This window comes from Erpetoichthys calabaricus, chromosome 10 (genome assembly GCF_900747795.2).
Source record: "Erpetoichthys calabaricus chromosome 10, fErpCal1.3, whole genome shotgun sequence".
Taxonomy (NCBI): Eukaryota; Metazoa; Chordata; class Cladistia; order Polypteriformes; family Polypteridae; genus Erpetoichthys; species Erpetoichthys calabaricus.
This window is the reverse complement of record NC_041403.2, coordinates 55734948-55758121: the sequence shown is the minus strand read 5'-3', so window position 1 is coordinate 55758121 and position 23174 is coordinate 55734948. Positions and strand designations below refer to the sequence as shown.

The 23174-nt window shown below is 35.2% G+C and overlaps 1 protein-coding gene across 11 annotated transcripts in view; it reads right to left on the bottom strand.

The window, feature by feature from the left end:
• Positions 1 to 23174, bottom strand: part of rnf220a (ring finger protein 220a) — a 349766-nt gene that overhangs the window by 10596 nt on the left and 315996 nt on the right. For 7 of the 11 annotated variants that reach the window (XM_051933135.1, XM_028811270.2, XM_051933138.1 and 4 more), the window contains 5 exons: positions 21912 to 21967; positions 21396 to 21483; positions 6789 to 6897; positions 5017 to 5178; positions 4032 to 4106 (listed from right to left, as the gene is read on the bottom strand). In XM_051933135.1, coding sequence (XP_051789095.1) covers positions 4032 to 4106; positions 5017 to 5178; positions 6789 to 6897; positions 21396 to 21483; positions 21912 to 21967 — 490 coding nt within the window. The remainder of the gene's footprint in view (positions 1 to 4031; positions 4107 to 5016; positions 5179 to 6788; positions 6898 to 21395; positions 21484 to 21911; positions 21968 to 23174) is intronic. The other 4 variants (XM_051933140.1, XM_028811272.2, XM_028811274.2 and 1 more) reach the window with 2 other exon arrangements.

Here is a 23174-nt window from a genome sequence, read left to right as displayed (position 1 = left end):
TAACGGGAGAAGTGCAATGCACTCCTAACAGGTTTATGAAAAAAGTTATAAGTCAGTTGCAATTAGACCAAAACATAGCAGCAAAATTTTTTTTTAACTAAAATGAGAAAATCTGACCATATCCCACCAGGCTTCACACCATTACATTGCCTGCCTGCATACTAATATATATATATACCAGTATATATTTTTGTTGGAAATGGTGAAGGCAGGAGGAGTAGTAATAGGGTACGATACTGGGAAAATTGCATCGCAAACGCAGATGACTATGTAGAAAAGTGATGTCATTTGTTTTTGAAATTTTTAATAAATAAAGTTTACAAAAAGTGCTGAAACTTTTTGAACGTCCCTCATATATACTACATATATATGTATATATGTTACACATACATACATATACTACCTGAAATACCCGGTGGTGCTCGGGAGGAAAATAATGTTTTTTTTTTTTTTTAATCTGTTTGAGAAAAATATGATTACGGAGCACACCAGAAACATTCAGAACATCAACTGGATGATAAAAAATATAATTTCAAAAATACAACGTGACAGATTAATTTTTGTTTTGTGGTGTAGTAATAAGTTTTTACATGCAGAATTTTTGACAATGAAAAAAAAGTTAATTAAATTAAGATTAGGTTGATTTAATTCCATTATGACTACAACACTGTTACAATAAGAATAATGCAAGATGAAAATATAGTTAACAAAAACAAATATTAAACTACAAATAATACTACGGATTTTTCGTGATAAAACTCCGAGCATCACCTGGATGATAACATATATACAAGACCGCAAGACTGTTACAGTCTGCTTTACATATAAGATTGTGAGTAATTGTTGGAGATGTGTTTACTGGAAGGTGCTTTGTGGAATAAAAACTGTTTATTGTATTTATATTCTTATATTGTGGACTGTATTGCTGTGTCTGGGGCTCTCTGTCGCCCCCTTGTGGTTAGTAAGGGTCAATTGGATGTTAACATACACGGTTACATTCTGTTTTATATATAAGATAGCTGTACCCTGTGGCTGCACCCACATAGTAGTGAAACAGGACAAACATTAAAAATAAATAGACGTTGACGCTATATCTGATCGTGTTCAGCTCTGACGGGAGAGCGTTCCCCACGTGGGAGAAAAGCACATGGCCGTGATATCTCTGGCCATCAGCAGCTACCCTCTAAAACACACGGAGCTCTGATCTCCCTCTCTCAAAAATGTCAAACGTTACTCCTTAACAATTGGCAGATGATAATGTCTGTTGAACAAACAGGTATCGCTAGCTAAGCGGAGGCAAGGTGCACTCCAACACGTGGTGAGATGTAGACCAACTCGAACAGAGGCGGGCGAGTGAATGAGGAAGGTCCCGCCCCTCCTGCTTTCGGCCCACAGCCACTCTCTTGGATTTGCATAAATACATCGGTACCGCAAGCAAACTATGGTACTTAGCGCGATGAGAGAAGTCATAAAATCAACCAGAAATTTCAAACAAATTATACAAAAAAAAACATATCTGTTAAGTAATTCTCTCGTGAAAAGTGGACATACATACAGACAGAACACACTTGGACCACGAAATTTTTTAAAACTGTTTCTTAGCGAGCACCTATGGGCCAAGGGTAACCTACATTACAAATTTCAAGTTCCAAGCCCTCATGGTTCGGGAGATTTCGTAATGAGTGAGTCAGAGGCATTTGGCTATTTTTTTTTTTAAATATATCTCCATATTTATATATATATATATCTCCATGTTATGTAAGCTTATATTGATTTTTATTTTATTATTACTTATTTATTAGCTTGCAATGCCCTTTGAGCTATATTCTGTGTATGAAAATGTGCTATAGAAATAAATGTTGCTGTTGTTCTTTAGGATTGACTTTAAAATACTTTTAATTGTACATAAGGCTCTAAACAATCTACCACCTTTTTATACTTTGGACTGCTTGTCTCCATACACTCTTTAACTGTAATCTTAGATCCTCTAATACCAGTATTCCAAGAGTGAAGTGATGTTGTTCCTAGGCAGCAAAAATCTTGAATAGTTTAGCATCAGAGATATGTTGGGCTAGAGCAGTTGAATACTTCAAAAAACTACTAAACCCCCACCTCTTTAAATCCTGCTTTTGTGAACATTTATGAAATTACTAACTTCACTACCACTGTTTCATACTGAGAGGAGGAGAAAACTGATCCTTTTTATTTAATGAAATTCCTTTTGCTGTTTTACAGGCTGGTCACCGATTACTACTTTGGTCTTTTCTCTTTTTCCCCCACTACCTCCTGACCTAAGTATGCTGTAGCCATCAGAGAACCTGAAAAGAGTGTCACATGTAGTATCCTGGCAACTGTGACTCATTTATGGACTATAGAATGTCCTGGGGATTCTGGGTGGTCTTTTGGCCTTGGAACCACTCTGGTTTATTTGTTCCAACATCCCACCAACTGGAATTTTTGTTTTCCTGTAATTAAACCAGACATGAATACATAGTTGTAGGCTAAATTTTCCTGTTTGTATTTAAGATGGACATTAGGATTCTCTACTCTTGAAAATAACTTAGTTTTTGTATTTTGTTTGTGTAATTATTTTCAACTATTAATATTTTAAAGCACTTTGAGCTACTTCTGTATATTAAAATATATCTAAACTATATATATAAATCCATCCATCCATCCATCCAACTCGCTATATCCTAACTACAGGGTCACGGGGGTCTGCTGGAGCCAATCACAGCCAACACAGGGCGCAAGGCAGGAAACAAACCCCGGGGCAGGGCGACAACCTACCGCAGGGCACGCACACACACACACTAGGGGCAATTTAGAATCGTGAATGCACCGAACCTGCATGTCTTTGGACTGCGGGAGGAAACCGGAGCACCCGGAGGAAACCCACACAGACACGGGAAGAACATGCAAACTCCACGCAGGGAGGACCCGGGAAGCGAACCAGGGTCTCCCAACTGCAAGGCAGCAGCGCTACCCACTGTGCCACACACTATTATATATATATATATATATATATATATATATATATATATATATATATGAATGAAACAGCAGAAAAGTTTAAGAGGTTGATGTTTAAGAAAATGAACAACATGTGGCAACAGCAGAAAAGGACCAAAAATATATGGTGTGAGGGCAAGATTTGGAAGGAGGGAAAAAGAAAAGTGGTGGTATAATGAAAAGGTATAAAGTGTAATAAGAAAGAGAAAATGCCTAAGTGGGATTTGAATGGATGTTTTGAAAAAATGCTGAATGAAGAAAATTAATTCTGAGTGCAGTTATATTCTTAAAACACACACTGGCACAAACCCTAACAGACTTCACCACAAGATGACATGTCATTAAGAGGTGACTCAGAAGAGGAATTCGAAAGAAGGTGCAGGAATGGAATCAAGTGCCAAAATCCCATGTACAAGGAAAAAAAAAATAGGTTTTGGTGGTAACTGCTAATGAAAATCTAAAGTGAGTTGAATTAGTCAGGAATGAATTAAAGCAGGTGAAATCTTAAAAATTATTTTAGAAACTGGACTGAAGAAGTTGGGGAACAAACAGAGAAATATAGGCATGACTGCAAGCAGAAGTAAATAGATGGTGCAAGATTACAGTGGTCTGGGACAAATGGAGGATTCAACTTATGGTGAAATTACTCCTCTAAAAACATTGCTTAGACCTGCTCTAATTTATTGTTGCAGAGAAAGTCTGTGAAACCGCAGCAAATAAGAAAACTGTAAGTTATAAAGATTAAGTGCCTAACAGCAATACAGGGTGTAAACCATACAGACAGAAGGCAAAATGAAGAAATCGGATAGGAAGTGAAAGAGGGGCTATTAGTAAGAAAACTCAAAGTTGCAAAATTTTAAAAAAATCCACTGAACATAGGTGTACATAACTACAAAATACAGAAGATTATTTATATAATGATTTGCACATCCTCCATCTGACATGGCCAAAACAATAACAAATTCTGGAAATGTTTCCTTTTTTGAAATTTTGGCTATATAAGTAAAGTAAACTCTTACCAAAGTTCGAAGCCAGCATTCTTCACAGTGTACATGCCAGCACTGAATTGAGGTTAGAGGCATTGTATAGGAGTCCTGAGAATAAAAATTAATTTTATCAATATTGATTTTACAAGATAAATAACATTGTGACAGATAAAAAAGTTGCTTTATATGTTAAATTAAAACATGAGATTTAAACTAGGGAAAAATACTAATAAATTCAAAAGTAATCACTGATTTAATCATTTAACTGAGAGATGCCAACATTGCTTCAAATATTCTTAATAATTAATTCATAAATAAACTTTAAATCTAAAATGCATAAGAAGATCAAAATCTTTGCCAAGTGAGGCTATTAAAATGCTAGATTAAAACGTAACTGTGTGCACGTAAGAACTTCTTTATACCACAATGTGCATCCTTACTGTGTCTCTGAATTACATGTGGCATAAGCCATTATTATTACTATAAATAAAAAAACTTCTTTCCACCTGTTGTAATGAATTGCAAAATATTGGCTTCTTCACAGAAATTCTAATAAAATCTGTGTCTATTAATTCAGAATAAGCCCATTATTCACAATAAGGACCAGACCATTGTTTTTCTGTCCTTCAGTATAACAAATAGCATGCTTACTAAAGGCATTTTAATAATTCAAATAAAAAAAACTGCATAGCAAAAAAAATGGGTATATAAAATAGCAAATCTTTGTGTTTTACAAAAGGACAATAATTATTGAGATGTTACTAGTTCAAGGGGCCAAGTGACTGTAAGCAGGGATGGGGACCTCATTGTGTTTCATTAAAATGAGGAGGTGCAGAACTTAATTTTTAAATGCTATAATGATCTGAATCCTAGGTTTTGCTGAACTTTCTAAAATATAAGCTTAGCATATATGTGTTTGTGTGTGCATGTGACTGATAATAAACTATACTTTAAATATCCCTGGATTAAATGAAATGGCCTTCAGGTGTAACTCTCTCATCAGGTATGAAAGCCTTACCCTCTTTGTTGGGAAAAAGCGACTTATTCCACTGCACCTCATTATGTATCCTCTATAAAAACAGTAAATGTTCAGAGGGAGTTTCTTTGCAAACAGACTGTCAGATTTGACACTTTCGGATTCCACACCCTTGTCTTCAGCACTTGTTTGGAATTTCTTCCTCTGGAAGGAATTCAAAGGCAGCACTGAGCGCAAGAAAGTGGAAACTAAAAGTAGAAGCACTGACACAAAACATAAAACTGAAACACAGAAAATGAATACTGTACTTTTTTTTTAGAATGATATTCAATATACACGCTACAACTCTAAACATTAATGCAGTAATTCATGTCAAACTGAAGGTCTATATTTTGTGCATTCTGATATCACACTGTATTATTTCAAGTGGCAATTCAAAAACTGTTCTAACATAAAATACTAAAACTCACTGAAATTACACATGTATAGTATATGTTGCAGGCTTTAATTAAATATATAAAATATGTTTCTCATAACCATAATAAATGTATACACTTTGGTACAGGACATGACCTATATTGCACGTTTAGTAAAGGATTCAGATGCTTAGTGATCTAATGCTGTACAAGTAGTACCAAAACAAATATGCTGCATTAAATGGATACCACAACAGAAAAAATGTGCATATACAGTTGTAACTGAATTCCTTCACATAAATGACAAGCCATACTAATACTGAGGCTGACATTTCACATTTCAACCACTAGATGTGGCTACAGAACTGCTAAGCCATTATAGTTCTCGCTTGCAATGCATAAAGTTGAAACTTAATTCAATAAATCCATAACCAAAAATGCAGTCAATATATTATTGATCTAGGTAGTAGTGCAACAGAATGAAACATAGAGTATTATACAGTACCAAACTGGTGAAGCTTAAATATTACACCACAAATAAATTACCACACTAGAGTTCTGTTTTCAAAATTAAAAATTACCAATATTGAATGTAACAGATATGAAAAGCACTCTATTATTTTAAAAATTTGTAAAATTAAACCATTAATTTAACTATTAAATTATTTTGTTGAAATCTATTTCATACTTTGTTTAAAACAGAAGTTTAGTTAAAAATGTTGAAATCCTTGTAACATTAAAACAAAACATACCTCTGCTGAAAACACTAAGTAGAAAAATATCACATTAACTGCTTTCTTAATAAATAAACTGAAGATTATTTCTTGTGTAAGTTTGATGATCTGTTGCATGTAGTACCTACATTTTGTTTTACTTGTATATACAAATTTGGACCACTAAACTGTCAAAAATTCTTATTTTTAAATTAGTACATGTGTAACCCTTAAAGTAATTACATATAACAAATAGGCAGTACACTGCTTGGTTTTGGAGTTTGATCAGATTTTACTAATCCTTCTGAAGTGTAATAAAATACACAACTAACGTCTATTCCCAGATGTACCTTTTCCAACTGGCCAGCTATGGTTCGAACATTGTGAAGACTGTAATTTATCTTGCAATGCCTTGGTGTTGTTTCTGAAGCTGCTATACATTTTGTGATACTGAGAAAATTAATATTATAAAAATGTATTAATAAGGAGAGATTTTACAATGGTATTTGCTAAGTCTTAACCAGAGGTTTTGGCTGGTTATTTAGGTAACTTACATAATCTTTATATTCACACTTATCAATTAATGAAAAACAAATTGAATCAAGCTAATCCATAAAAATGAAGTATTATATGCTTAAGAAATAATTATTAACAACTGATTACAAGGTAAAGCAGTTAAACCTACCATACAAATAAGACATTTGTATCGATCTCCTCGTGAAAGCTGCTTCTCTAGCTCCCGGATACGAGCCTTCAGTGCTTCGAGCGTTGTTGCAGCAGAGTCTTCTGTGATTCTAGAACAAATGAGAAGGAGAACATGGAGGTATTAACTATAGGAACAAAACTAAGAAAATATTTAATAAAAAGAAAAATAACATTTTATATTTAAAATGCTAAGTTATGTGTAAAAGAAAGCAAAAGAGATTATGTAACCTTACTGCAAAAAGAATATTTTTAACTACTCATTTTAAAGTAAAAACAGGACTGAATTATAAACTTTAAGTGTTTAAAGTCACAACAAATCAAATTATTTTAATTTGTGACCACCACAAATCTCTCCTTTCAGTTCAACTGTCTAACAGACTAACTTGAAAATTAGTTATCATATTGATTATTTATTACTATAAAACATGTTGTGAAAATAAGTCTTTATTTTAAAAACACTTTCTTCTGATCAGAGCTGAGCGATAAACTTCTTTAAGCTTTTATTAACATTCATAACAGACAATTACCACAAAAAAAACTACATAAAATTAAATCACCCAGAAGTGGAACCACAGTTGTTGTTTATAAAACAAAGACCTGCCAAGTTTCAATAATAAAAAAAGAAAAAAAAATGTCACTCCCCTTGAAGGTCTTACCTATTATGTCAAATGTCAAGATAAAAACTGAACAAAACAGATAAATAATAAACTCCTCTCTATGGACTTCTGAAATAAAGCAATAAATGGTATGAATTTCTAATCAAACAACTTTACACCTTGTAAACACTATTAAAATGCAATATACATCAGGTTAAAAAGAAGACAGTTAACAAAAGCATTAACTTATGGTCTTGTATCTTCTAATCCCCTTCTACCTTCTACAAAATATCATGTGATTAATGTGGCTTGTTACTAAATGTGTATTTAACATTGTCTTCAGTATATGAACTTATAATAACTAAATCAATACTCTTTTCATTGATTGTCCAGCAATGCACCAGCATAATGCTTATGGCAATTCTGTAATTTTCCAGCCAGATGAAGTTCTCTCTACAGTATTTTATTGATTTAACATTGCATCATCCCTCCATGCCGGTTTTCATATTAGCCAGTGCATGCTTTTCAAGCACTTTCTGATTCATTAATTTATTACTTGCTTGTACCCCATAACAATGAGGATGCTATTACCATCCTCATCATCTTGTGATTGAGAGTGAACATAGATGTCAAGCTAACACTGGATGCAAAGGCCTGTGGTGCATTAATTGAGTGCTCAAGAGAAAGTAAATGGAGTAGTATAACCTGTAAAGATAAATCTCTGAAACATTCCCAGTGGTTTACAATGTGGCTCTCAAATATAATAAAAATCAAAGCAACAAAAATGAAAACATTTATTTGGTCTTCAAAAAATTGCACATAAACAAAAATTAAGTAATTTAACCACAGGAATACTATTCAACAACCTCTAAAATATCTGCTATTAATTTATTATTTTACTTCCAAAGGACGACAACAATATACCAAAGTATGCCTTGAAAGGGGGTTCAACTAGTGTTCATTGGTGGGGACCATTATAATTTTTAACTTTGTTTTATTATTTGTTATGGCTGCACCTTTTGAACATATCTTGAATGGGAACAGGGTTTCCTCCTGTTAATAATATGGAAAGTCCCATGTCATTTTAAATAAATACTTAAGATTTTGTTTGTTGCATTAAATTAAATTACACTGCCTGAGTAATAATAGTTGCATTATAAAATACAAATGGCTAGAAGAGGCATGTTTAAAAGTAATGTAATGAAAGATAATGGGTAGATTTGTAATTATCTGAAAATACAGTATATTTTCTACAGAAGAAAGGCAACTTTTTAAATACACATATACGACTATAATTCAAAATAGCTTAAAAGAGTACTCAAGGAAACATTGCGAGTCTAATATGCAAAATTGATTATTCCAGGAACACTACTGCTTAGTAAAATCATAGCTTACACAAATGGAATCCATTAACATCATTAACAGATAATTATTGCAAACAAGAAGTCTCAACAGGCTGGACAGAGCAACTCTAGCAAGCAGTCATTTGTCAAAATGCTGCTGCTCTATTGTCTGCAGTTCACAGAAATGTGCCATTTCTGCTTCTCCAATTAAAACTGATCAATCCCATGCAGATGCAATTCCTAGTTGACAATATCAAACATTTTAATTAATTAATTAATTAATTTCAGGTTGTGTAAACATGAAATGCAAAATTAATTTAGAATGCCTAATAAACATATTTAAAAATCACTACTTACAAAGACTTAAGGCCAGCAAAAGAGTTATGACATGTTGGAACTGCAGATTGCTTTTATGTGCAAGTGATGTCACTGTGCCAGGACCAAGTTGAACTAGTTGAGAGGAATTTTTTTTTAATTTCACATACAGGTGTCAAATTATTTTAAGTCATCTCATTCAAAACAGTTAAGACTATAATCACATAAATGATTCCTCTTTCGTCTGCACATTTGCTTTCTAGTGCATGTTAACCTTACCATACCATCTCATGCTCTTTGAATAACTTTTACTGCCAATTTTATTTTATTTTTTACTGTATAGTCTATACATTTTTTAATGTTATGTGAAATATGTGTTTATTTCTTGTTCAGTTGTTCAATTTTTTGCAAAATAAAGATATTTTAAATATAAATTAATTAGGTCAACTGACTATTTTTCCTTTTAAAAAACAACTTTTTTTTTTCCAGAAAGTTGTTTAACTTACCCCGACATTCTGACCCTTTCTTTAAGTTTTCCTCTATGCCCGGAGGCTTAGGCTAATTTGTATGACAAATTCTGTTATTTGTTCAGGTAGTATTTGTATTTTATTGTGTTTTTTTGTCTGTTATTCTGCTTCAAATCTTTGCATTTCCTGTATTTGTCTTTATTTAATGTTATCCAGCAGTATCCAATGTTGTGGTTTTGATCTTTTTTCCTGTGAATTGTTTTGAGCAGCGGAAAAGTCCTATATAAATAAAATGTATTATTAATGTTACTATTACTTTATCCAAATAAAATGGTCCTCATCAAAAGAAATATCACAGCAGAACTACTTACTGATAACTTTTATAATTAGGCCAACAGAAGCACCTATTCAGTCTGTAAAGTACATGCCCATAGATTATACTGTGATATATACTGTAACTGTGATCATTTTTAATTATATTGCAATATAACTTTTTGATCATACCGCCTACCCCTATTATATATAACCCTTCCATATATATGTACCAGAAATATGGATTCCTCAGACACTCCCTTTGGCAAGTATCACAGCTTGTAAACGCTTTTTGTAGCCAGATAAGAGTCTATCAATTCTTTTCAATTTCTTTTCAAATCAGATCTTAGGGTATTTTTGTCCATTCATCCTTGCCAAAGGCTTGAAATTCTGCAAGATTCTTGTACCGTCTTGCATGCACTGCTCTTTTGAGATCTATCCATAGATTTTCAATGATATTTAGGTCTGGGGACTGTAAGGGCCATGGCAAAACTGTCAGCTTGCGCCTCTTAAGGTATTCCATTGTAGAATCTGAGATGTGCTTCAGATCATTATCTTGTTGTAGGACCCGTTCTCTTTTAAACTTCCAATTTTTTTTTTTTTTTTTTTTTTTTTTTTTTACAGATGGTGTGACGTTTGCTTCCAGAGTTTGCTGGTATTTATTTGAATCCATTCTTCCCTCTACCAACAACATGTTTCCTGTGACACTGGCTGCAACTCAAGTATGATTGATCCGCCCCCATGTTTAACAGTTGGGAGACATGTTCTTTTCCTGAAATTAGGCACCCTTTTTTCTCCAAACATACCTTTGCACATTATGGTCAAAAAGTTCAGTTTTGACTTCATTCGCCCAAAGCACTTGTATCCAAAATGATTCAAGCTTGTTCTGGTGTTCATTTGTAAACTTCATGCACCGAATAGTGCGGCTAGAATGCAGGAAAGGTTTTCTTCTGCTGACTCTACAATGAAGTTCATATGTGTTCAGATGTCACGTCCAATGTAGAACCGTGCACCACCACTCCAGAGTCTGCTAAATCTTCTTGAAGGGCTTTAGCAGTAAAACTTGGTATTTATAGTTGCCTTTCTAGCAACCCAAAGAGCAGTTATTTTAGAAAGTTTTCTTGGTCTTCCAGACCTCAACTTGACCTTAACTGTTCCAGTTAACTGCAATTTCTTAATAACATTACGAATTGAGGAAAACAGCTACCTGAAAACTCTTTGCTATCTTCTTGTTGCCTTCTCCTGCTTTGAGAGCATCAATTATTTTATTTTCCAGAGTGCTTTGCAACTGCCTAGAGGAGCCCATGGCTGATGATTGTTGGTACAATGTTTGAGGAGTCAGAGAATTTATACAGCTTTGCAATTTGCATCACCTGGGGTTTCCAAGCAATAGCCATAACAAGCCAAGTACTGTGAGACCTTGGCAAAACTTATTCGAGACCTCAAATATCTTGGGGTGCCCAAACTTTTGCATGGTGCTACTTTCCTTTCTTTCACTGTATAACTGTAAAAAACAAAAACAGTACTCTAATCTTGCATAAAATGCTGAAAAGAAATGAGCCATCTTTAACTTTATGCCTTTTGATGATCAGTTATTCTCTTCTGCTCACTTAACTATTCACAGTAACCAATATTTTAAGCAAGGGAGCCCAAACTTTTGCATGCCACTGTATATGCCAGTTTCAACTGGATTTAATCATTCTGAGCTTTGAAGGTCTGGTCCCCTATGAAGCCTCAAGTGCCACAAAGCTAGGACACAAAATCAAATGTTGGGGTAGAGTTCACCTGTGAAGCATTGAGTGCCATGAATCATCATCACCTGATGGATGACTGTGGAAGTGCTCTCACACTAGAGAAAGATGCTGTGTGGTGTCTGGCGAAATGATAAAACCTAAGCAGCACTCACAAAAAATAAAAACACAGGACTTCACCAGTGGAAAATTACCCACATTTATTACATGTTGGTAAATTGTTGCAATTTACCTTTGTAAGTTTCAATCGTCATGTAAAAGTGTGCATGTGAACACATCTCAAAACTGTTGAGCTCAATTGCCAACTGATAAAGACAGCGAACAATGCACTCATCTAGTGGAATCCAAGCTTCATGCAGCTTCAACAAATAGCATTCATCTTTGGATTTATAATGTTTTGTATAAACTATTTTTTTAACATGCCTGTTTGTAAATATCCTTAATTAGCCTATTCTAAGAAAACTATTCACCTTTATTTCATTGCCATGCTTCTTCAGCCAGGAAACAGGATAAGAAAAGCTCACAGAACAAAATATGTTATTTGGACAACAGCTTTAGACACCCTAATGAAATATTAAATACATACTTTATATACGGTCAAAAGCTGAAGTGTATATACTAGATCTACCTTCTGTCTTGAACCACTTTTAAGACTTATCTGTTTAACAAATATTTAAAGTGACATGGGCTAATGAAAATGGACTTCAGCACAACCATATGTTTAAGGCTCAGAATTTCAAACATAAATTGAATTACTCGAGTGATGGTGTAGGGTGGCTTTGTATGGGTGGAAATTGCACAATTTTTCACTCTGGTTTAAGGGATTGACTCCAGGAGTGTGGGGTATGAGCATCATCATTTATAAATTGAGGACAGATTCAATTATCCTCTGAAGAACATGGAAATTTTAACCATTGTTTCAACTTAAGCATGAAATTTAGCGACAATCAGATTGCAGGCACTGAAAGTCTCATTTATCTTACTGGAAAAAAAGCAAGGCTTTGAGCCTGACCTTAGAATTTAAAGATCATTACCTAACTGCTTAAGGAATGCATCAGGCAATTCTCCAACAAAGCATACATATACTCTGCATTTATTTATATATATATTGCATATGATGTGTTTCAGATCTTACCAGGTAGAAATGAACGATTGATGTTTCCTACTGAATATGTGAGCATGTGTGTATTCTTAAAAAAACATATAATGAAAAAAATGGATGCTGCTTAAAAGAAAATTTTGCAAATCTTTTTACAAAACTCTTGACACCAAGATTATTTTATTTCCATTTGTTAAAATCATTTTTATTTCTCCAATATTTTCACCCTTTTAGCTTTGTTTCAACTTTATGAACTTGTGACCATTTCTATTTTAACTTTTTAAATTGTATTACTTACCTCAATAGTGTTTGTTCATTTCAGTTTAATTTTAGATTAGAAAAATGACTATTTGATTAAGAAATGTATGATGTGTCTACATAGCATGATTAAAGAAGCATTCAGACAGGCTCATAAAAGACTCAATGAGCCCCTTTATACTCTACCTTTCTATACCTTCTGAATGTTTTCTAAAATGGGCTTCACTTACTTTGTAGCACTGTCTATCTTTTCAAGGAACTGGCTGTATACATTGGCAGCACTAGGCATTTTATACAGTACTTTGTAACGAGTACATCACAAGACCTTATGAAAGCAAGTAATTCATACAGTCTTCTAGACATTCAATAAGTAGCTGTGCCAGCATGCTTCTCTCTTGTTGCATTTTACTTACTGAAGTAGCCAGATAGCGCTTTCAGCAGAAACAAAGTTAAAAATTTCTTGACCAACATAACCATAATTTAAACTTCTTTGGCAAGTTTGTGTTTTTTCAGCATGTCATGGTCCTCAATATCACTATTAAGCTCTTTATGATAGCGATTACATTATCCATCAATCGATTAACTGTCAGCACACAAAAAAAAAAAAAAAAAATTGTGCCTGCCAGCACTTACCTATTACTGCACTACTATTGTCATGTGGTATGCTGTGAGCTATGCACATTGGAACAACTCTTCCTTGTGCTAGCGCGCAGTGTTCTTCTTCAGCACCACATATCATGCCGCATCTTGAAATCACAGTGTCAGAGACTTACCGTTTCTTAGCTTTTTTTTCTTTAGTTATAATTAATCTACTATATATTGTTGTGGCTGATAAATGTGAATAAGCATGTGGTGTTGGAATAATCACAAAAATTGAAATTACTAAACATTTACGAAACGGTGAATGTGTTCCAAGTATTGCTTCAATTTACGGAGTAGAAAGAACAACTGTGAATAATATAAAGCGTGATGCCAACAAAATTGAAAAATGTGTTGAAAATGGAAACTACTGACGGTAATGTTATTCTGTATTAATGTTAATGCTCTTCTGCATTGAAAATTTGTTTTTAAATTCTGTTTTATTATGTTTTGTTAAAACACTGTGACATGCAGGAAGCTTGTGATGCACTCACTGTACAGGAGCAGAAAATGGGTAATGAAAGCTGTAAGTATTATGACTGGGTGAAAGGCTTCTATTCTGTAAGGGGTGAATATGCCCCTTAGGATAGGAGTGACAGGATAAGTCAGGAGGTAAAGTAAAGTGCGGTGGAAGGAAGTTTTGAGTAGGGAGTCAGGAGACAATAAGCAGGAGTGTTTGTGGTATAGAGGAAAAAAAGAATCAGTGGCAGGAGATAAACTGAGTGGTGGGGAAAGCTTTTATTATTGCTTTGGAGGTGAATTAATTAATTTTGTTAATACTATATTATAGTTCATTATTATGGTTTTATTTTGTGTATATACAGTTTATATGTATATATGACAATTCGCTAAACTAAACTAATCTGCTGTTTATCATTTTTAAAGTAGCTTTTCTGTTATCTGTCTTTTCTCTTATTCGTCACAGCCTCTGTCCCGATTATTTTTTTTTTTAAATAATAAATTAGGCACATCTAAATTAATAAAAATTACTGAAAAGTTAATTTAAATGGATTGAAATAAATTTTGCATAGGCATCAAAATCTAAAACAAGAAATGTTTGCTTTTTTTATTTAACAAATAATTCCTTCCATCAATCCATTCTTTTATGCCTGAATTAGCCTAATCCACCAAAGCTTAACCTAACAGTATCAGGTGCAAATCAAAACAAGAAACAAAAAAGTTAGTTCTTGAAGGGAAAAAAAAAAAAAAACTGAGGCAAAAAAAAAAAAAAAGAAAATGCAAAACTACTACTAAAGCATTTAGCCACCATCAAAAAAGCTAACAAAAGTGATGAAGCAGAACAATATGTTCAGACATACAAAGTTGAAGTCTGATGTGGAGGGGCTTGGTGTTGTCATAATGTCATAATCCAGTGAGCCCCACAATTAATGCAATATTTAATAATTATTTGTGCAAGCAAAGTGAAATTATGATTTAGGATTGCTCTTGTCAAATGAAAAGGGCAGTGTACAAAAGTGTGATATAAAGTACTTATGTAATACAGTCAGAAGGTTTTAATTATTCATTAAAACTACTTTAGAATAAAAACAATTTGTAACCTGTAGTTTGACCTTCAAAGGAAAGTTTGTTATAGTTCTTTTTAAATTCTGGATAAAGCCACATGCTTTATTACAGTATTGTGTGTTATACATCTGAACAATCTACCAAATCACAGCTAATGATTTTTCTGAGTATAGGTCACAAACCCGAAATTCCTCTTTATTCAATACAAATACTCTTAAGCATCCGGCGCCGCCGTGAGTGGCAGCCTTTTCAGCAGCTCCGTGTATGACTGTATATGTATGTGTACTTTTCTACTTTTATTTTTCTATTTTTATTTATTGATCACTCCTACCACTTTATTTTATGTGGATTCCTTCCCTGGACACACTTACTTTTACAACGTGGGCATGGATTTTAACACGCCGAGACTCGCCTATTCAAGTACTCAACTTCGGGCGCTGAGAACAAATGCCAGTGCCGGTGTGGTTCCATATTTACCCGACGAGGTAAGAAGGCGATATCGTGGCAGCAGAGCCGGCACTAAGCTAAAAAAGAAGCGGCTTGCGAGAAAGTGGCGTTTCAAGCCTTCGGTGCCTTCTGTGATTCTGGGGAATGTAAACTCAATCTCAAATAAGATCGACGAACTGGCTGCGCTGGTGAAAAATGTAAGGACCTACAGAGAATGCAGTTTGTTGTGTTTCTGCGAAACGTGGCTAAATAACACCATCCCAGATGCCAACGTGGAGCTACCCGGGTTTAGCACAGTTAGAGCGGACAGAGATGCAAGTACCTGTGGTAAGCACAAAGGAGGAGGACTCGCTCTCTATGTTAATACACGGTGGTGTCACTCTGGACATGTTAACGTCAAAATCTCCACTTGCTGCAGGGATATCGAACTGTTGGCCGTAAGTTTACGTCCCTACTATTTGCCCAGAGAGTTTGGACACGTCATTGTTGTTATTGTATACATTCCTCCTCGGGCAGACGTGGAGTCAGCGAGTGACATCATCCATTCCGCTGTTGCTAAGTTACAAACGCAGCACCCTGAGGCGCTTGTGCTAATCGCTGGAGACTTTAACCATGTGACGCTGGACAAAACATTACCTGCATTCTCCCAGTATGTGGACTGTAACACCCGGGGAAATAAGACTATTGATTTACTGTATGCAAACGTTAAAGACGCATACAGCGCCACCCCCGCTGCCTGCGCTTGGGAAAGGAGATCATAACCTGGTTCAGCTTCAGCCTCACTATAAACCAAAAGTTAGAGTCCTACCTGTAACCACACGATCATTCAGGAAGTGGACCCCGGAGGCTGAGAATACTCTGAGAGAACTTTTTGGAACTACAGACTGGGATATCCTGCAGGGATCTCATAATGAGAACATTGAGGAAGTTGTTGACTGCACTACTGACTACATCAACTTCTGTATGGACATTGTAGTTCCAGTAAGAACAGTACGCTGCTATGCTAACAACAAGCCATGGATTACAAGTGACATCAAGGGCTTTTTGAATCAGAAGAAAAGGGCTTTTAAAGACGCTGATCAGCATGAGCTCAAGCGCGTGCAGAAGGAACTCCGAGTCCAACTCAGGGCGGCGAAGGAGCAGTACAGGAGAAAGCTGGAGCAGAAGTTGCAGAATAACAGCATGAAGGAAGTGTGGGATGGGATGAAGATCATCACTGGCTGCAGCTCGAAGCGGGGTACCACCATTGAGAGAGACGTGAAGAGAGCAAACCAAATGAACAACTTTTTTAACAGGTTTGACCACCCTAACCCACTCTCACTCTCACCTCGGAGTACTGCACCCTCCACACATCCTTCTGCTGATACCAGCATAGGAAAAACATCCCCACCCATAATAACAACAGCGCAAGTGAGCAGAGAGCTGAGGAGACTTCGTGCCAGCAAAGCAGCGGGTCCAGATGGAGTATCGCCACGACTGCTGAAGGTCTGTGCATCGGAGCTGGGGGGTCCTCTACAGCGCATCTTCAACCTGAGCCTGGAACAGGGGAGAGTCCCGAGGCTTTGGAAAACATCTTGTATCACCCCAGTCCCAAAGGTATCACGTCCTAGTGAGCTGAATGACTTTCGGCCTGTTGCTCTGACATCACATGTGATGAAGACCATGGAGAGGCTGCTGCTTCACCACCTTAGGCCACAGGTTCAACACGCCCTTGACCCTCTGCAGTTTGCATATCAGGAGAAGGTGGGAGCGGAAGATGCCATCATCTATATGCTACACCGATCCCTCTCTCACTTGGACAGAGGCAGTGGTGCTGTAAGAATTATGTTTCTAGACTTCTCTAGCGCCTTCAACACAATCCAACCTCTGCTCCTTAGGGACAAGCTGACAGAGATGGGATTAGATTCATACCTAGTGGCATGGATCGTGGACTATCTTAAAGACAGACCTCAGTATGTGCGTCTTGGGAACTGCACGTCTGACATTGTGGTCAGCAACACAGGAGCGCCACAAGGGACTGTACTTTCTCCGGTCCTGTTCAGCCTATATACATCGGACTTCCAATACAACTCGGAGTCCTGCCATGTGCAAAAGTTCGCTGATGACACTGCTATCGTGGGCTGTATCAGGAATGGGCTGGAGGAGGAGTATAGGGACCTAATCAATGACTTTGTTAAATGGTCCGACTCAAACCACCTACACCTGAACACCAGCAAAACCAAGGAGCTGGTGGTGGATTTTAGGAGGCCCAGACCCCTCATAGACCCAGTGATCATCAAAGGTGACTGTGTGCAGATGGTGCAGACCTATAAATATCTGGGAGTGCAGCTGGATGATAAATTAGACTGGACTGCCAATACTGATGCGCTGTGCAAGAAAGGACAAAGCCGGTTATACTTCCTTAGAAGGGCTGGCTTCCTTCAACATCTGCATTAAGATGCTGCAGATGTTCTATCAAACAGTTGTGGCGAGCGCCCTCTTCTACGCAGTGGTGTGCTGGGGAGGCAGCATTAAGAGGAAAGACGCCTCACGCCTGGACAAACTGGTGAGGAAGGCAGGCTCTATTGTTGGCATGGAGCTGGACAGTTTAACATCTGTGGCAGAGCAAAGGGCACTCAGCAGGCTCCTATCAATTATGGAGAATCCACTGCATCCACTAAATAATGTCATCTCCAGACAGAAGAGCAGCTTCAGCGACAGACTGCTGTCACTGTCCTGCTCCACAGACAGATTGAGGAGATCGTTCCTCCCCCAAACTATGCGACTCTTTAATTCCACCAGGGGGGGTAAACGTTAATATTTAACATTATACATAGTTATTGTCTGTTTTTTTCACCTGTATTATTATCATTCTTTAATTTAATATTATTTATTGTATCAGTATGCTGCTGCTGAAGAATGTGAATTTCCCATTGGGATTAATAAAGTATCTATCTATCTATCTATCATCTATCTATCAAACACATGCATAAAACCATCTATCCACTGAATTATTTAGGTTAATCCCAGATGGGTTTAACTGTAGACCACATTAATATCTAAAGAGTACAAGTTTTTACTGCTTATTTATTTCATTTATTTATTTAGCCATACTATAACTGAAGCTATGTGAAAGACAGCCTTTTAAATATCCACTGAATTATTACATACAGTATATACCAAAATATGACTGTTTCCTGCAGCCTAGCTTTGATTCATATATTAGGATGCCTTGTTCATTTTTTTTCTAGTAAACATTTTTACAGGTTATACCACTAATTAACCTCCAAGTTTACCAAAATTAATGTTGCACAACCAAACAGCCAAAGACAAATGAGTATCCACACTGTCAAGTCAACATACAGAAAGCTATTGCTCACTGACAGATCTCTAAAATCAACTCAAGGTTATGTGCTATAATATAATAAGCATTCAGTTTTATTAATGTTTAAATGCTCCCAGCCTGTCCCCTTCAGAGCTCTTCTTTGATGTTTTATTCAGACCTCTAAATAATTGTTAAAATTTAACATCATTTAAAAAAAAATACACTGACTGGCCACTTTATTAGGTATGGCTGACATTTTCACATAACAGACTCCTCAAACAGAGTCAGTGTCATAACTGCAGGCAATGCTATTTAAAGCAGGTAAGCAGATGCTAATTTGTATTACAACTAATCTATGCGGCTTCAGATGTAGTATAGTGCAAGGAACCAGATATAATATCATGAATGTATCATGAAAGCATGGGGTTTTGCAGTATAACTGTTACAGGCCACTATGCAAATAAAATATCAAGCAAGTTATAATTCTGCTGTTGGAAAAAGACTGTAAATGAAACAGACCAAGAGAGCTTGACACAACTTTTGTCGATTAACAGATGCAATAAATGGTATTGCATTGTTCTTAAAAGAGGTATACTGGAATGCACAACTCATTTGACCCTGTCATAAAAATAACACACACCAGAAGTAATAAATACTATTATAAGCAGGTTACTGCTTACAACAGTATTCATTATATATTGCTACCTAATGATTAACTGTGATTGTTTTTACTTTTTAGGTTAACTCATGAAATACTTGTGTTTTAAAGTAGAAAGGATTTTGCTTAGAAAATTAGGAAAAAGCTATACTGTATATTGTTTGTGTGTCAATTTAATCATTATGTAATAAATGTTTGCAGAGATACAATGAAAGCAATTAGTTAAAAAAAAAAAAAAAAAAAAAGTTTTTGTTGTACCTTTATATTTAACCTCTTTAAAAAAAACAAAATGAATGCACCAGGAGTTTCATGTATAATGTCAAATATGCAAAATATAATTCCAAGTATCGACATTTTTTCCTGCAACAGATCAGTTATGTTGTACATGAAGAAATTTGTTTTCAGCAGGCTTTATATTTAAATGCAGTATACAAAAAAGCTAATTTAGAAGTGAAAAATGTAAGCACACTTTTGTTTCTGAAACAGGCATTATGCAATTTTTGGATGCAAACAAAAACCATCTCAAATGCATTCTCCTTAGATGATTAATGAAAGATTCACACTGATTTATACAAATTTAGACTAAAACAGATTTAAATACATAGTAAATTAGAGACATTGACTCTGTTAAATTACTTAGCAAAGCATGTAAGTTAAATATTTCATATAAATATGAACTTATTCTAAAATTGTACATAATATACAATATAACTACAACAGATATCTGTATACATGTGTGTGTATTTGTGTTACTTCTGAAAAGAGATTAAGTTAATAAACCCAGTGAATATGGTCAGTATCAAAAGCCCATCTACTTGTTTATGCTAACAGTGACACCAAACAGCTGGAATGATTCATGCCTCAGCTGGCTAAAACATTTAAGGCCTGTACATCATTCCAGATGTATTTTTGGTGGCTGCTGGAAGAAAGGTTGACCTCAGTAGGCTACCATAAATCAATCTGAGCTGTCAAGCATTAGCTTCAGTATTTTGAAACATATAGCACCTTACTGCAATAAGGCTCACTAGCAATTTAGCAATATTACATCAGGAAAATTGACTCTATAACTGTACCATTATTCTTTAAATAAAGTAGTGAAAAGAGCAGACACTGGCTTCTAAATATGTATAAATACATCACTTCTGATTCTCTAAGTTGGCACATAACTAGAAGATTGACCATGAGCTGCAGGAACCATCATGGATGTTTCTGATAAACTGGGGTCTTTTTTGGAGGACCAGTAATTAGTGTATTAATGGACTTATATATACTAGATGTTTGTTTGGAGACCTCCACAGCTGGTATTTATCTACATATTCTTACAGTTAAAGCTGTTATGCAAAGAAAGTTAAACACATTTTGAGTACATGTTTCTTTATGTATCAGTTAGACCACTGGCAAATTAAGTGACCTGTTTAGAACTGGAGAGATGAATTAACAACCTTATGTTTTACAGATTCCTTCTTTGGGCACTGGTCCATAATTCCTCTTAAATATGTCTCCTCCTCCTTTGGCTGCTCTTAAACATGTTCCAATTTCTCAAGAGTAATACAAATATCCCACAGTCTTTACTATATTGTATGCCTTTCAAAAAATGCTTAACACAGGAGCTGATGATGCTCTTTAAGTCAAAATTAAATCTTTTGTTTTACATTGGAATTTCACAGTTCACTTGGGAGAAACAAAGCACTTAATCTATAAATTAACCAATTCCATTTTTGTTAAAACTCTGCATACGTATACAAAAATATATGTGAAACCTGAAAAAGACAGAAATCAATGACAATGTGTAGTAATATTATAAAACACATCTGGAAAATAAATAAATATATAACCCAGTCTCCCCAATAACCTGAGAACTAGAATACACTCACTTTTCAATGTCACTGTTTTTACAAGTCTTTTGTGTGACTGCAGCGGTATCTTGTTTGTTGCATTCCCCATTACTCGTTGAAGGCATTTCTGAAAGGAGGAAGAATAAAGAGAACATAAAGCATAACCTGACTTAAAATGATCAAAACTGTATATTAGAAATTTGCTATCTAATTACATCAATAATGTGAATCTGCTCTGACTTGTCTTTGTCTAACTTGACATACAGGATGGTATGTTGCTCCAAAAAGCAGTAACCAGACACTGATTGTCTGTGATGCAATGGCATCATCTGTTTCTGTGACAGCTCAATGAATCTTCTACTAAAAAGGTACAATGTCACTCGAACCAGAATTTCTCAGGTCAGTGTGAAAGAAGTCAGCATATGTTTTATATGTACTGATTGGTAGTGTGAGAGTTTCCACTAATCAATGCTGGCATTTCACTGCTGGAAACAATCCAAAAATTATGAAGTCAATAGGAAAAAAAAATAATCATGAAAAAAAATTTTTTCTCACCATCGCTAGCCCACTTCGAAAATTCTGGCGTAATTCGGTTGGAAGGTGTACCACCACTGAAAAACAATTTCAGAACAAATCGTTTAGCCTGTCTAGAACATCGGCGAGAGTAAAATGTAATTTTGTTAAAAAAGTATAAGATGTTTAAAAAGAATGGAAATAAAACAAACAAAAACAACTTTAAAATGTTTGTGATATGCAGCATATGAGAATTCCTTTAAAACAAGCATTAGAACAACTATACCACATATTCTACATAACAATAACATAAGCAGCAACAACTGATAATTGTAAAGGAGTATACAAATGAAAGGAAATTTCTTACTGAATTTAACAAAAAAATATAAAAAGTCTCCGATTTTGCTTAGTGAAAGTGACTTATTAGCAGGGGTGCAAAAGAAGGTAAAATAGCAAAAGCTGGATTTTATCAACTGTTTTACCTGATCTACAAAGCCTAGATAACACATACAATTCCACTGTAGACTATACCATTTTTATTTGAGACATAATCACTATTATATTAGAAAAAATGTAAAGAATTAAAAAGCAGAGCTCATTTAAGTTCCTATCATTTATATGATTCAATTAATTAAAGTTAAAGCTCACCTAATGTTTCTCCTACACAATTCTAATTTTTTAAATAGATTAGAATAACCATACAGCTCGTTGAACTCCATAAACGTCTAAATAAAATATATGTACATTCATCTTGTTTCCTCTCATCAATGTATTTAAGTTTATTTTCTACAATTTTACCACGTTCATGATTCACTAATTAGAGAGAAAGCTGATGAGTTCGATTGGTCATAATGTATGAAGTTTTTAAAAACCTGGATCAGATCCTGCAAACTTATTTTTATTTATTTATTGAGCAGACACATTGGTCAAAAACAATTAAAATATATTCTAAATGACACAGTCGGAGGTCTTGGAGGTTAGATAGATAGATTAGATAGATAGATAGATAGATAGATACTTTATTAATCCCAAGGGGAAATTCACATACTCCAGCAGCAGCATACCGATACAAAAAAAAAATATTAAAAAGAGTAATAAAAATGTAGGTAAAAACAGACAATAACTTTGAATAATGTTAACGTTTATCACCCCAGGTGGAACTGAAGAGTCGCATAGTTTGGGGGAGGAACGATCTCCTCAGTCTGTCAGTGGAGCAGGACAGTGAAAGCAGTCTGTCACTGAAGCTGCTCCTTTGTCTGGAGATGACACTGTTTAGTGGATGCAGTGGATTCTCCATAATTGATA